Below are 15,779 nucleotides of genomic sequence, written 5' to 3'. Positions count from 1 at the left end.
CATTGCTTGTAATTTCTAAAACTAACATTTTTTAAAGACAGCATATGGGTAATGCGAAACGTCTAAATTTGATTTTTTTTTTTTTTTTTTATCCTAAAATCGAGATCAGGGGATGCAAAAATAAAAGATTTCGTTATAAAAGACATAAATCACATAGTTTAAAAATAAAAACTCATTGCTTAAATGTCTCACCACTGCGTTTATGATAGAAATACCCTTTAATTTACTATTTACAGGCTGTGGTCCTGTCTGTAGATCTATAAGAAAAGTCTTTGATTATTCATTCTTATGTTTGAATTATTACCGTAATTCCCTGTGCTGCCCATGTTTCGTGTTGTCACATTTTCTAACCTATAGTATGACATTCAAAGAACCAAGAAGAAGGTAAAGCATATATACCGGTATCTGAAAGCACTAACATCTATGTATTTAGTTTAATAATGTACTAAAGGACAACAATTATGTACGTAATAAATGAGCTGATGAAAACAGATTTCTCATTTTCAGAGTGCCCCAACAACTGAAAGCAAACCAATAAACACTGCATGCTAATCAGTAAGATTAAAAAAAAAAAAAAAAAAAAAAAAACTCTAGCTGTTAAATGAGCTACCGGCAAAACTGCCTACCTTTTCTCAAAAGTGCTCCACAAACTTCACACAGCAGGCATTAAGTGAGAAGACAGGATCACACAGTTAGGAAAGCGATTGGGGAGAACACACAAATGCACACACATACCTACAGAAGCACATATTTTTTGCAATACTAGATCTTACAGCATAATACTGCAGTCTGGATCCAGGGGAGGGGTAAGCTCTCCTGAAACCGCAATGTATAATTGACAAGTGGAAGTCACATCAGCATACCCATCAATCAATGAGTACTGCTGAAGGAAGAGAGCATAAATCTAAAGGGGTCAACCCCAGATCAGTTGTGTTAGAGAACAGCTGACATACCTTGCTATGGAGTCCCAAATGCTTTTACTTTCACTACTTTCACTCAATAGATCTTCACTGATCTTGTCGGCCTTTTTCTGGACCTGGATCACCAAAGAAAACACCAAGCAGTCACTTTCTGACAACTTTTTGCAACATTTGACATCATCAAACATCAATAGTCAGCACTGACTGGAAGACGCACAATTTAGATTCACCTGCAAAGCTTTTGATGAAAATAATAAAATACCACAGATACACACTCACCCTGACTTTGATGATCTTGCTGTGGAAACTGTTTAGGACAACTATGACATCCCCAGCATTCGAAGGCGAATCTGTTCCGTCATGCCTGGAAAAGTTGAAGAACACAAAGAAATGATGAGGAAAAATGTTTCTTTTTATTGTTTTCAAAAACACATCAACGTTACGGGGAATTGCCTCTTCAATGGCACTAAAACAACCGAGGAAATTACAAACAAAAAACATTATTCTTTAAGGGCCCTATTCTCCAGTCTGGACTTAAGCGCCTGCAGTTACGCACCTCTCTCCTGCGCATATTCTCCAGTCCAGACTCCTGACACGCCCACCGTGCGCAAGTAGATCAAAAGCGAGTAGTCTGTGAATGAAGGCGGTCTGAAGCAAAGGAGGCGGACTGGGCCATGATGTCATTTTTTTGGGCTGTCTTGATTTCAAGGAAAATTGAGTTTTCCCAACGCTTGTAAATGTCATTGAAATCCATGAAAATTATAAAGTACACTTTTAATTTGAGACGCCTTCGTTGATGAACAATATAAAAGGTTGATTTGATCAGATTATTGATCAGATTATTGCAGTGTGACTGAGGATCGGCCGCATTCTTCTGTCCTAACCACAATTAAAATCTCTCCTTTTTTCCCCTCATACTAATGACAGATTAATGTTTGTTTGTATGGAAAGCATGATTTTATTAACTGCTTCCATTCCTGCATTCAGAAATGATCAGCACATCAGTCAATATCTGTCATCAATACAGTCCCTGCTCTGAAGCGTGACAGAGTGTGATGCGAGGAAATAACCTCCGCAGAGCGTCCTGTTTTAATACAGAGGAGACAGAGATGTTTGCAGTGAAACAGAACCATTGGCTTCCTACATAATACATAGTTTGAAATATAAATTGTTTAATGCCTTATGGAGCTGATGTGAGCGAGTCCGAACTGAAGCTGAGCCTCATTTAAATATGTGTGGGAACAGTTTCTGGTATCCATTGTTCCATGCGCATTTCATCAACCTCTGCATATGACAGCTTGTTTCACTTATTATATACACTGTAGTGGATCAAACTGTGGCTTTACGTTGAACATAGTATGAAAATAGTTGAACATCACTGTAACCAACATAGACAGAAGTCTGACGTCTGTCAGAGGATCATTTATCAAGCAGCAGCAGGAGCTGAAGCGCAACTCGGATGCGCACTGCTGATCAGCTCCACGACGCACGACCTACCGTCTCTGCAGAAAAAGGAGTGCACGGCACGGATAAAAAATAATTAAATGTAACACATTTTGTCCTGTCTAGAACTGTTAAATGTGAACATATTGAACCCCATGGCAGAGTGACAGTGTGACAGTGGCAGTTTGGAGAGATTCTTTCTGAAAGTCTCTTTTGCAATATTATGAGTCCGTGTGGCTTGAATTGTAACTGAGTCCAAACTTCTAGTGCAATATAATGTTTCACCTTACCAGGGCGCTGCACTTATTCCAGGTTCAGAGGAAAATAACTGAAGCAGGCGGGAATTTGAATGGGAACACCAAAAAATTTCAGGGTCGCTCCACCCGGAGTGCGTAACTGGGATGGAGGTGTACAGCGACTGACTTAAGTACAGGGTACAATGTATCCTTACAAAGATAACATAGAGCACACTAGGGTAGATAGTATTTCTGGGTATGTTTTGCAAAAAAGTATCTGTTCAATTCAACCTGAGGTCATGTACAAGGACTTCAAACTGCACTTTCACTGACAGCAAAATACATAAAAGGACAAAAAAAATACACAAAATCACTCTTAAAAATTCAAAAATTACCAAAAAAAAATTGAAAAGAACAAATTGGCAACAAAAATACACAAACAGACACACATGTACTAAATTGCAAACTAAATGACAACAAAAAAAATCAAAGAAAACCACACAAATGACAGAATGACTCATAACACACACAAAAACCAAATGACTCAAAAAACGACATCAAAAAAGACAAAATAAATTCACAAAACACATAAAATAACAGATAAATACACAAAACAACAACAGAAACATACAAAACCCATTGTTCTTTCCTATATTACTGCTCACATTGGTAGTTATTCTAAATGCTGACATGAATGTTGATAATGTGGCTATCTCGGGTTTGGATAATGAAATAACAAGCTTGAATCTTTACTCAACAAATAAAAAATATTTAGAAAACGTTTTAATGCAGTCCTAAGCCAAAAGGCATGTCATAACACCAACACTGAAGTTAATGAAAATTAGTTCATTGTTTTTCTTTAAAACAATTGAACTCATTTCAAAGTTTCCATTTTTTAGAATTTTAAATCTGTTATAATGTTTGACCCTGAAGTTGCAGAGGACACAGCTTCACATTCCATGTCAGACCCTTCATGAGATACAGAGAGAACTGAACAGCACCAGTGGCAGTAACTGAGTTTGATTCTTAGCCATGGTAACCAAGCCAGAAACGTTCAGTCCAGTCTGAAGAAGACAGCAGCAAGTAATGGACAGCACACATTGACAGTCAGTGAGAGCGCACACTTAAAAAAGCAGATACTGGGACAGCTGCCAGGGTCACACTCAACTATAGTCATTACCCTCCATTACCATTAAGGATCACCTTACAATTCTTTTAACCACAACTGCTTTTCAGCCGCGCTGTATACGCTGCTAGACTCAATGACAAATCCAGGACAGAAATAATGTCATAACAACTGTTCAATGTAATGGTTTCAGGTCTGACATTTCCAGCAGAGAATGTATTTTACCTGGCAGAAACTACAGGAAGCAAACTTCCTGCTGATATGACCAATAGGCACTGCTAGCCATTAATACCCATAGGCTTATTAAGACAAAATCCTAACCTTAACCCTATGATAAATGCCCCCTTCACATTGAACCTGAGGCCACCCTCTCTAACACGCTTCACATTCTCCAGCACTGCTTGTCTTTTGCCCTCTCAGCTGTCATTGGTGCAAATCAGTCTTTAGGGCGTCTCCTAGAAAGCACCAGAGAGATCAATGTGTATCCCTGGTTTGAGGAGAGGAAAGCAGGCTGCTCATTCATCGCTGTCAGGCCGAGGCACAGTGGCAGCACCGGCTGCAGAAAGGAAAATGCACACTCTGGGACTGGAGCGAGCAAACACTCCCACTCGGCTCTGATCGGCCACCAAACTAGAGCAGAGTGCCGCTAACCACAAGAATAATGACACTGCCAAGGTGAAAAATGACATCACCTCTTAGTTTCACCTAGAGGATTGGGGGATAAATCTTGGTTGTCTGATATGATTCCAAAGAAACCGAGGGCTGTGTGTGTGTCCTTAATCTTACGTGAAGATAGTTAGAGACGTGCGTATCGGTGATTGTAGGAACATCAAATGCAGTGTACTGCAGCTGGGATTATTACTTGTGGGGAAACAATAATTGCATCTGTGCTAGTTCCTTTCTCAATATTATTTTGGATATTGTTGAACCGAGAGGAGTAGAATTCTGTGAAACCTGACAGAATCAAAGCCTTTGGCTCCTCCTTTGACCTCACTGAAATACAATTACTGTGCTGACAGTCTGCAGGCTGAGTTGGATTGCAGGTGACCAGCAGATTCTGCTCTCCCGTCTAGTCTTCTGTATACAGTATAACAACAACCCTGTCCTCCTTCCTGACTGAGCGTCTCCTGCCTATGCAAAGCAGAGCTTCCCGTACCCATCAAACCTTTGTATTGCAAAACAGTCTGCAGTCCTCCGCGTTACTATAGTGATGGATTTCAGCACCAAGTGTACAATGGCAAACTAGCAGAAAACAAACATATTGCTAAGCTATGGGTAAAGCCTCTATTTTAACATCATGACCAAATGTGGCAAAAAGTAGCCAAACTGAAAATAATGTAAAACTTAAAGAAAAATCCGGGAGCTTTTGATGAGGTATGGGGTGATTTACATGTTCTCGTGCATAAAAAGGAGGTGGACTGAAAATATTTAATAAACTTTGGATTACTTGTGTATTTTTGTAGTTGATGTTTTTTGTTTTATTTGTATGTTTATATATGGGAAGCAGAATCAGTACCAAAAAAAAATTGCGATAAATTGTAAAATCTATTTTTTTCCTCACCCTTAATACATTCACATGTATACAAATACACATTAAACATTTTGAAATTGACAGTATTAATAATATACAATTAACTGTAGAGATAAATCAATTTTTTTATTTATTGATTGATTGTACCCATCCTGTTGATATGAGAGTAATAAGTGGTGGGGGATTATGACATTTACAGAACATGATTGTTTTTCTGTAAATACCTTTATATTTAATAAAAAAAAGCATGACTGAAATAACAATTTAGCCAAACTGGCAAAAAAATAAATAAAATAAAATACTCACGTAAGAATTTCGTAGATATCCTCCGATCTTCCTTTTCGTAATCTTAGTGTCCAGGCACCAGGATTGGCTTTAAGCTGGAAATATCCCTGTTGTTGTGGAAACAATGAAAACTAGACTATAAAAAACCCTATCATATTAATTATTCATAGCAGAGATGAGATTTAGTTGCAAAGTATGTTATTTTTTTCAAAAATATATACATAATCTATCAACTACAAGAAAAAAAGAGAGTTAATTTTGGGATGAAGAATGGTGCTGACCAGGTTAGCCATGACAATAGTGTCATACATGAGTGGGTCTTGACTCATCCCCAGGGTAAACTGCAATCCACGGGGTGGCTGGCCGGTTGACAGGTCAAAGCAGTGGCCCTCCAGCAAGAGGTGCTCCAGTTCAAATTCTGCTGCGACGACCCCACTCACCTGGGGACATCCACAAATTACACAGCAGGAAAATCAATGGGGCAACAAAAGCAGTACCCATACTTACAGGTGATAATACAATTACTGGGTGGTATTGACTTAGTGAAACGTTACCTTCTGCAAGTGGATGTTATCCAAGTCATAAGGACTATGCACTGCCTGCACCATCCAGCTGTCTGGGGTTATCATATTTAGGGTGAGGAGCAGGGATTCTGGGAGCTCAGAGAAACGAGCCACTGGTCCTGGAGATACCGTCTCATTGGCTAAGAAAGTCACATCAGATTCCAAGACAAAGCGATAAAAACTGGGAAGAAAGAAAAAGATGAGGAACCGAATGCTTGATTAATTCAACATAGAACTCGGTGTGAAAAGAGAATGGCACTTCAGGACAATCTGCCTGTGCACCGAGACAACAAATCTATCCTTCAGATGTGTTCTCATCCTTAGCGAATGTTGGAAAACATGACATGTTGTACGCTAGGCTTGTCTCTAGGTGAGAGGGAATGGGAATTGTTGTGACATCTGGGTATATGCAGTTCCTTCACTGTGAGGGATCTGAAACAGCTGAACAGGAAACAGCCTTTTCCTGCTCAGCCGAAAACAAACATACACACAGCAGCAGAACATTTCTAATTATAACATTACCGTGGCTCAGGTGGTAGTGGGTCATCTTCTGATTGAGAGGTTGGGGGTTCGATCCCAGTACCTGACTATGTGTCGAAGTGTCCTTGGGCAAGACACTGAGCCCATGGCAGTCTTGTCCCACTGGTGTGTGAATGTGAGAGTGTTTGGGTGAATGAGCTGATATGTAAAGCGCTCTGAGACTGCTTCAGTGTGGTGATAAAGCGCTATATAAAATCAAGTCCATTTACCATTTACCATTATGTCCACAATAATTTACAGTACATGCTTAAAGCTTTGTTCCGTTTAATAAAATACAATGTCCATTATATCTATTTTTTCGCAATATACATTCGTTTTTTAAAATAATATATTGGAGTCATTTTGTGTATTTATATTGTAGTTCTGAATGTCATCAGGGTAATTTTGTGAATTTATATTGTAGTTGTATTGTAGTGTGTTAGAGTCATTTCGTGTATTTACATTATATTGTAGTTTTGTGTGTTATTGGAGTCATTTTGTGTATTTTTAATGTAGTTTTGTATGTTATTGGAGTCATTTTGTGTATTTACATTATATTGTACTTTTGTATGATAATTGGAGTCATTTTGTGTATTTATATTGTATTATTGTGTGATATTGGAGTACTTTTGTGTATTTATACTGCAGTTTTATGTGTTAACGGAGCAATTTTGTGTATTTTTGTTGTAGCTTTTGTAACTCATTGTGTCTTCTTGTCATTTTAATGGTTTTGTAGTCATTTAGTGTCGCAATTTTGTGTGTATTTGGAGTAGTTTTGTGTATTTTTGTTGTTGTTTTGTATATTTTTGGATTTAAGTTATGCATTTACTTTGGGGGCCACAAATCATCGTGCTCATTGTAATTGTCATGTTTTTTTTAATTGCATTTTTACACTGGTGAGGTGCATCAGAATGAGTTTATTTGCAGGGAAAAAATTCTCTTGAGTGGTAGTTGATTACAAGTTTGGAAAAGAAGGAAAGATTGTGATGAAAAACGCTAAACTTAGAACGCCAGAGAAAAACAGATACTCTTTACTCGATTGGTTCCAATTTGTGAGATGAGTGATTCTCCACAGGAGGAAAAGTAGGAGAGTGAAGATGAGGAGCCCTGCAGCATCTGCTGTAGTCTGAGCACTTCAGGAGGAATACCAGTGAGCGCAATGAATTCACTGACGCAGAACAGGATTCATGGGTTTCCATTGACAGGAGTTACTCCAGGGGTGCACTGTAAGATTGCTATTTATGCAACTGTAAATGTCACACAAAGCACCAGTGCTGGGACTTTGTGAATGTATAACAAATCTTTGAAAAATATCCTACTTGGTCTAATTAAAGAAGAATTTGTATAAACAAGCAATACGTGATCATTTTAATTTAACATTTTGGTTATGCAAACAGGACAACTGCCAATTATTATAAAAATATTATTGACATTGTTGAACAAATGACAAAAAATACTGCAAACATTTACAAATTACTCTTAATCGTAAATAGTACATCCAATTTCTCTTTTTAATTGCCAAAGCTTGGATTTCTATTTCCCACCATCACAGTTCTAAGTGCTCTGCTTAAAGTGCAGTGGTGGAAGTTGTTAGCTTATCACCCAGAGATGTGAGTGGAGGCCCAAAGCAATAAGGTGGTGTTATTAAGCAGATTGCATCTATGCAGAATAATGTTACAAAGGGAGGGTGTGTGGCAGAGATGCTAACACTGCAGTAAGTGTGAAGATACACAAACAAGCCAAAGAAATTTTCATTACGGGTTTGGAGCTCAATCTCACCTCTTGAGGGGCATCTCAGACAACTTTGCCCTGCAGTTCATGAACACCTGAAGTCTAACATTGACTACTTGGCTGAGCACCTGCAAAATGAACAGAAAAAGATACACTGTTCAGCAAACTACGTGACAAAATCTACCCACAAATGGCTAGTTAGGTTTTGTTTTCACACCACACTAGCGTAATAAGGCTGACTGTGTTTTCCCAGTGAAAAAGGCGGCTTGCCACTACAAGAATCTTTTTCTTTCAACATAAAAGAGTGATTCTCAAGTGGCATTGCTTTTTCATGAATTAATGATACAAAAAATTGACTAAAGAGAAGATTCCGACTCACTATTAGCAGAGAGGAAATCTTCTGTGCCTCTCGGGTGAGAGGGTCTACAATCGCAACAACATCATAAAACACTTCGTTCTCTCGTGGAGAAAGCCGGAGCACACTGAGGAGGGGAAAAGATTACACAACATGAGATTACATTATATAAAACCATTTTTAAAATGTATGACACAAGGGCAAGCGAATACCCAACTGGGAAAACGAAGACGAATTAAAAACAAAAACAGATGAAAAGTCTCACCTGTGAGTCTCTTTTGCAAAGTGGACGTCTCTTCTAACCTCTTCTTTGTGGGCTGCTGATAAAAGGGCATCGATTTTCATCACCAATTCACTGGCACTGAGGAAAAAAACGTAATGTAAAATATCAAGTTGCACGGCTTAATAAAGGTTTTTAAGTGAATTTTTTTTTTTTTACATATTTATAATGTAGTGACATGAGAGACAAACTGGAGTGATGATTTCAGTGAATATCATACTGCTTTGACTTCAATCCTATCTGGTTAACGCGGGCTTTGACTTTTTCTGCAGAGCCGCTCAGTGTAATCTTCTCAAGCAAGTGGAAATCCTGCACGGTGAATTCTTCATTGTCCTCCAGTGGACCAAGTATCTACCAAAAGACACACAGGCAAACAACAACGATCTCGAGTGAAAGGATTTTTAATATTGGCGAGTGGTGAAATAGCCCCAAAGTTGTGGTCCAAAATAAGTTGCATGAAGAAAAATGGTTTTATATCCTGAGAAAGATTATACTATAAATTAAACAGAGATCAGATTTTTTTTACATTCCCACATGCAGTTATGCTCCAATGAAAATAGTCAAATTAAAATAAGCATTTTTTCGGATTTCAAGAGACTGTCACCCAAGAAACAATACATACAATATATCTGACTATTCATTCATGATTTTAACAGTCTATGTACGGAGCTCAAAGCTGATAAAATTACAGGGAGCTGACGCACATTCAAAGTAGTTTACTGAAGAACCAAACATGTTCCAGCCCGAAACCCAAGGGGCTGGCATTTCCACCAGACAGAATGTGTAGCAGATATTTTTGTATATTCTGAGAGAGTAGGTGGAACTGTATTACTTTACCAAATTTCAATTTCCTATGTGGTGTAGTTTCTGAGATATTGGAGGTAGAAAATGGAAGAAAAATAAGGACGCGCAAAAATCGACATACTAAATTGGCCATATCTAAAAAAAAAAGTCTTCATCTGATCAAACTAAAAAAACTAAAGTGTGCCTATCGAAAAATCATGGAACAATTGGTAAAAATTTCTGAATTTTTGAGACATGGAATGACCCATATGAGGTCAATTAGTTATTATTCAGCAAAAGAATACAGCAATCAAATGATCATGCTTGTTTTTGTGCTGCTTTCTATTTTAGGAGCCGAGCCTTGTCACTGCTGAGGAAGAATGTAAGAAAACATTAATTTTTAGGGCCATCATAGACACTGGCCTCTTCATCCGTGGCTGTCAGCCCTGCTGCTGCTGCAGAGACATCAGTCATCAGCTCTGGATGTCTTCAAGTACTCACACACATATTTTTTTTTATTTTTATTTTTTTTTTAGAAAAAAAACACCGTCCCGTCTGCCACCTGTGACTTTTGAGAAATGGAAGTCATGTTGATTTGACAGTGCTGAAAATGGACTCTTAAAACACAGAGAATCCTTTAAAGCGTGGCCTCGTATCTCGGAGAGTCGCCATCCTGCAGGTTTTGAATTTATCCACGCTTCAATGAACCTAAATGCCATCATCTAGTTGTGCAGAAAAAGCTGAGAATAAAACACTCCACAAACATGGGGGGGGGGGAGGTGTTAAAGCATTTAGGCAGGAACTTCTAAACTAGAATTCGACACCCAAACAACAGTGTGAAAGCTGTGCTCACTCGTCCCTTATGTTTACATTTAACCATTTCAAGTTTTTGAAGTTACACTAACTGAATCAAACCCATGACAACTCTTTACAACAGTGGTTCCCAAACAGTGTGCCGCAGCACACTGCTGTTATGCCATGAGGCAAATCCCGGTGTGCCGTGGGATTTTGGGACAACAACCATACATTATTATTTAGTGCCCTATAAAATCCACGTTAACGGAATCGGACTGAATCACAGACACGACCAATGAAAATAAAATCCAATGTTGAACGCGGAAATGAACAGAATCGACATGAAACGGCGTCATCGTGAGGACAAGGAACATTTTTTTAATGAGGAAATGTTTACGGGGACCGTTTATTAGGTGCACCGCCCGGTCCCCTCCCGTCCTGGTCGCTTCAAACAGCTCCTAAACCACCCGAAACCCTTACTGCGTCTGTGAAGCTCCGTCCTTTTTTCATGCAGCACTGCTCCATGAGAACATGAGCAGAACTTTTCACTTGCTTTGAGTCACAGTGTGTTAACATCTCATCTGTGCTACAGAACATCTGTGGATGAAGTTGTTTGTTGCTGTGGATGAAACCATCCTTTTTTTGCAGTTTAATTATTACGGTCTGGAAGGATGTCATCAGGATCATTTAAATTAGGTGAATTTAAATTAAGTTGATCAAAACTTAATCAATAAACCTGATCATATTCAGTCAACCATTTGCAATTTGGTGACATTACTGTTGTTCTCATACATCTTTATATGACATAAATAATTAAAAACGAGCTGTCAGAATAATCCATGTAACTACAACTTATATCTATCTACCTTTTCTCATAAGAGATAAAAACTAATATTTTATGAAAAAAAAAGATTATTTAAAAAGAAAAAAAAAAACGGAATTTAAAAAAGATTTATGTGGAAAACATGAAATTTGGAGAAAAAAAAAATGCATTTTATAGGGCCCTAATTATTACAATACACAACTACACAAAAATATGAATTTTTTTTAAATGTACTACTTTGTATGCACTTATTTCCAGTGATGTGCCGTGACCACTAGGGCTGGGTAGGCACGTTGCAAATCGAAGGCTATAGGTGTCCCTTCAGATTTTTACTTGTCCTTTGGTGTGCCTTGGGCACAAAAAGTTTGGGAACAACTGCTTTACAAAACCCATATGAGTAACTCTAATGACTGCTACGTGGGCATATTTGAGGTAAAAATCATTTGTTAGAACATTTTTGAAAGTCAATATTACCCAACATCAAATAATACGATTATAAGCAAAATGAATGAAAGCAGATGTTTTAATTAATGGAATTACATTTAGGCTTGATTATTAGAATTTTATATAAAAGTCTGAATATATAAGTTATTTTTGGGATCTTTTTTGGAATTGTAGGTTGTGACTGCTTGTACTGGTGAACCACACCTAAATATACACATTGTTTCATAAAGCAATGCTAAAGCTTTTGACTGTGATTGATGTGTTTAAGCAAAAGGTAGAAATGTTGAAAGATTAGGTTTGTGTGAATGCAGGTGTTTCCTGTGTGTGTGATCAAAAAGTAGCTATAGTTACAATAGCAGCCTGAGTAAAAATGTATTGTTTTAACCAGCAGGAGAGAAAAATCTGACATCTAAGGTGGATTATTTAAGTATTGCCTTGTTTGAGCTGTTTGATTAGTCATTAAAAAACTAAGGGTGTAAAAAAAAATTTTATTCAGCGATGAATCGTGATATTTCACAGCGCGATTATTGTATCGATCCAATAAATAACCAAATCCATTTTTTTTTTAATTAGGTTTTGTTACGACAAAAACCATTAATTTACCTTGTTAAACTACCTCAATGCATTTCATCTTGGAAGTTGATTGCACTTTATTTTCAAAAAAAATAAAATTGGGCAGTGGGCACTTTTATAGATGTATGTGGTATAGTTCTTTTTTTTTTCTTCTAAGAATCAGAATCTGAATTTTTTTTGAAAAATGTAATTTGACAGGTTGATAAAAACAGCACTTGTTTTTCATATTGGTACTTGAATTACAGTTAGTTACCATTTACTTATTCTCACAAGTTTGAAAAAAAATGAAATAATTGTATTTCATACTATTTTGTGCTGTAAAGTATGGAGGACTGCCACAATAAATTAAATAAATACACCATTCGTTGATTCATTTAAAGTGTCAATAATTAATTTTATGTGCCAATAAAGTGTCAATAATTTATTAAATCCATTTTACATTTCATTTTCATTCTGAAAAGTATTAAGTATACATATTTCACTATTTATTTATTTCATGGGCTGGTTTTGCAGCATTTAATGAATTATTTTATTTGTCAAAATCGCTCATCACAGTCTGTGGAGGCGGTTTCCTAACACTTCATTGGTTACCTGCACATCAAGTAAAGATAAATCGATCCCTGACAATGGATTGAGGCCGAGCTCGTAAACATTATTCTGATACACTGAGTAGAACTACACAATCTGTACGTTGGTTTTTCTTTTCTATATTCCTGCTTCTACATTTTCAGCGCGGTCTAAAATCTCTCACCAACTCCCTGGAAAGTTCACGCACATCCTCCATTGTCGCAGCCGCCATGAGTGGAAAGAGTGAAGACCAAAGCAATGGATTTGGCTGGATTGATGTTAACCCCGCCCCAACAGACTTTGACGAGCGAGTTTGACAGATAAAATTAATTCATGAAGTGCTGCAACACCAGACCATGAAATAAATAAATAAATGAATAGTGACATATTTATACTTCATACTTTTCAGAATGAAAATGAAATGTAAAAATGTAATTAATTAATTATTGGCACATTTAATTAATTTGACAATTTTTTTTCAATTATTGACACTTTCAATTATTTAATGAACGATGTATTTATCTATTTAATTGTGGCACTCCTCATCCTCCATAGTAAAGCGTAAATTTGTAATTATTAATATCACAATGTATATTGTATTTTTTAGTAACGGGAAATATCGTATCATGACATGCAAATCTTGAATTGTATCGTATCGTCACATTCATGGCAATGCACACACCTAAAATCTACACATCTACAGCCATTATCAATATATAGTATGTGTTGTATAATAATGTTAAACGTGGGTTACACTCACTCTGCCATTGCTAATGACCGCCCGCTGTCCTGGTCCCAGTTTCAGAACATCTCGACAGAACAGCCGTTGACTCCTGATGAAATCTACTTCCATTGTATTGAATTTCTTCTCAAAGGCGTCGGCATCCATGCCCTGAGGTAGGAGAACAAAACTTTGTTTAGGCATGTTTGATTAACTGATCTCACTGCTGGTTCACATAAATCCAACAGATTTGTACGGTGATATATGATTTCCTGATGATAACTGACTGATCCAATAATGTAGCTGAGGAGGGACATTCTCTCCATTCTGGCCTGTCCAAAAAAATGTTTGATGCATTGATGGAAAGCATAATGTATGTGGGCTGGGCAATCGTTCAGCATCATTGACGTTTTGCATCAACACACTAAGTGACATAAAGCATTTTTAGCCTGACCTGTCAGAAAAGCATGGGCGAAAAGGAGATTAATCAATTTGTAATTAATATACCCACTCCTGATTAAATCCCAGCTATTTTGTTTTATAACAAATTAGGTGTGGGAGGGAGGAGGGTTGCCGCGTCAAGTTATTAGTTTTTCCAACACTTCCCTCCTCAGGAGAACAGGTAAAATACCAATAATGTCAGCACAACCCAGTCAGCATGTCTGTCTGGCAGCCAATAATAAACTCCTATCCCATGGCTTAGAGTCTCAAGTCACACAGCAACATCCTTCCCATTTTTAGCTGCTATTTTCTCTCCTCCATTGTTTCAGGGCGGTATAATTAAAGGGCAGTTTGCTATGGTAAGGCCTAGCTGAAACATATACGCTGCTACTTACTCCTGACAGGAGAGACGGGTGCTCTCCTGTCAGCCAGTTTGTTGATTTGTGGGACAAACTTAGTCTACCCGTGTGCAGCGTTGTGTGGGTGGATACTGTGCAGATCATATCAGAGGAAAAACTCATGGTTGAAGCCAGGGTTGGGGTCAATTACAATTTTCAATTACGTCTTTAATTATCCATGTTCAATTACTACTCTATTACGATTACGTTGACCAGCATTTTTTCCAATTACAATTCAAACTACAATTATTATTTTCACCCTGACATCAATTACAAATGCATTCTGAATTACTGAAGTCCAATTACAGTTAACTGATAGTTTAATAAATAACCCCATAAAACATAACCTCATCTTGTGTTAGCTTTCTGTTAGCATCTTTTATGATAACAAGTCAGTTTTCACCCATGTTTTAAATCAGCTGTAAAATACACTAAAACATATTATCTATCATCTAATTTGTTTTTCATCTCTTGGTTACTTTGTTAGGCTTCCTTTACTGTGAAAAGATTGGTATTAATATTTTCAATGTGGGCATCTGAGCCTTTTTTCTGTCAGTATAACCCTCGATTTCAATTCTTTTAAAAATGGTCAGATGATCCTCAAGAGAATTGACAGGTAAACTTTATATGAAACATATTTTAATAATTGTTAGCTACATATGTGTAAGCCATAGAACTGTAACGTGGTTCTCCAAGGTTGAGTTTAAATTGTAAATGGTAGTTTTTATAGAATATCCTTGCAAATTACAATTACAAAGTTAAATACTTTAACTCAAACACAATTCAATTGCGATTACAATTACGTCTTTAATTATCCATGTTCAATTATTGCTCAATTATGGCATTTTTTTCTCAGTTACTAAAGTTAAATTACAATTAATCACAATTACTAATCTTCTAATAAATAACCCCATAAAACATGTTAGCATGATAAGGAGTCAGTTTTGACCCATGTATTAAATCAGCTGTAAAATACCCTAAAAAAATGATATTTATCACCTAATTTGTTTTTCATCTCTTGATTACCTTGTTAGGGTTCCTAATCAATTGAAATATTGGTATTCATATTTTTAGTGTGGGCGTCTGAGCCTTTTGTCGGTCAGTATAGCCCTCAATTTCAATTATTTTAAAAATAATAAAATGATCCTGAAGAGAAGTGACAGGTAGTGGAAAAAGCTGATCTGAAACATATTTGAATAATTATTCACTACATATGTGTAAGCCATAAAACTGTAACATGGTCCC

General features: G+C 37.0%; 1 protein-coding gene across 8 annotated transcripts in view; it reads right to left on the bottom strand.

Annotated features, from left to right (window-relative positions):
• The window catches only part of uggt2 (UDP-glucose glycoprotein glucosyltransferase 2), a 51,112-nt gene that overhangs the window by 9,375 nt on the left and 25,958 nt on the right, over positions 1 to 15,779 (bottom strand). For 3 of the 8 annotated variants that reach the window (XR_003672563.1, XM_028435177.1, XM_028435178.1), the window contains exons 23-33: positions 13,735 to 13,866; positions 9,210 to 9,340; positions 8,975 to 9,070; positions 8,734 to 8,836; positions 8,403 to 8,482; positions 6,096 to 6,285; positions 5,823 to 5,981; positions 5,563 to 5,648; positions 1,200 to 1,284; positions 954 to 1,036; positions 736 to 816 (exon numbers count right to left, since the gene is read on the bottom strand). Coding sequence is in view for 5 of the 8 variants with exons in the window: in XM_028435177.1 (XP_028290978.1) it covers positions 736 to 816; positions 954 to 1,036; positions 1,200 to 1,284; positions 5,563 to 5,648; positions 5,823 to 5,981; positions 6,096 to 6,285; positions 8,403 to 8,482; positions 8,734 to 8,836; positions 8,975 to 9,070; positions 9,210 to 9,340; positions 13,735 to 13,866 (1,226 nt within the window). In the remaining 3 variants the exon portion in view is untranslated. Of the gene's footprint in view, positions 1 to 626; positions 651 to 735; positions 817 to 953; positions 1,037 to 1,199; positions 1,285 to 5,562; positions 5,649 to 5,822; positions 5,982 to 6,095; positions 6,286 to 8,402; positions 8,483 to 8,733; positions 8,837 to 8,974; positions 9,071 to 9,209; positions 9,341 to 13,734; positions 13,867 to 15,779 lie in introns of all 8 variants that reach the window. The other 5 variants (XR_003672565.1, XR_003672564.1, XM_028435182.1 and 2 more) reach the window with 4 other exon arrangements.

Source organism: Gouania willdenowi, chromosome 21 (assembly GCF_900634775.1).
Source record: "Gouania willdenowi chromosome 21, fGouWil2.1, whole genome shotgun sequence".
Lineage (NCBI taxonomy): Eukaryota > Metazoa > Chordata > Actinopteri > Blenniiformes > Gobiesocidae > Gouania > Gouania willdenowi.
This window is presented reverse-complemented; position numbering and strand designations above follow the sequence as displayed.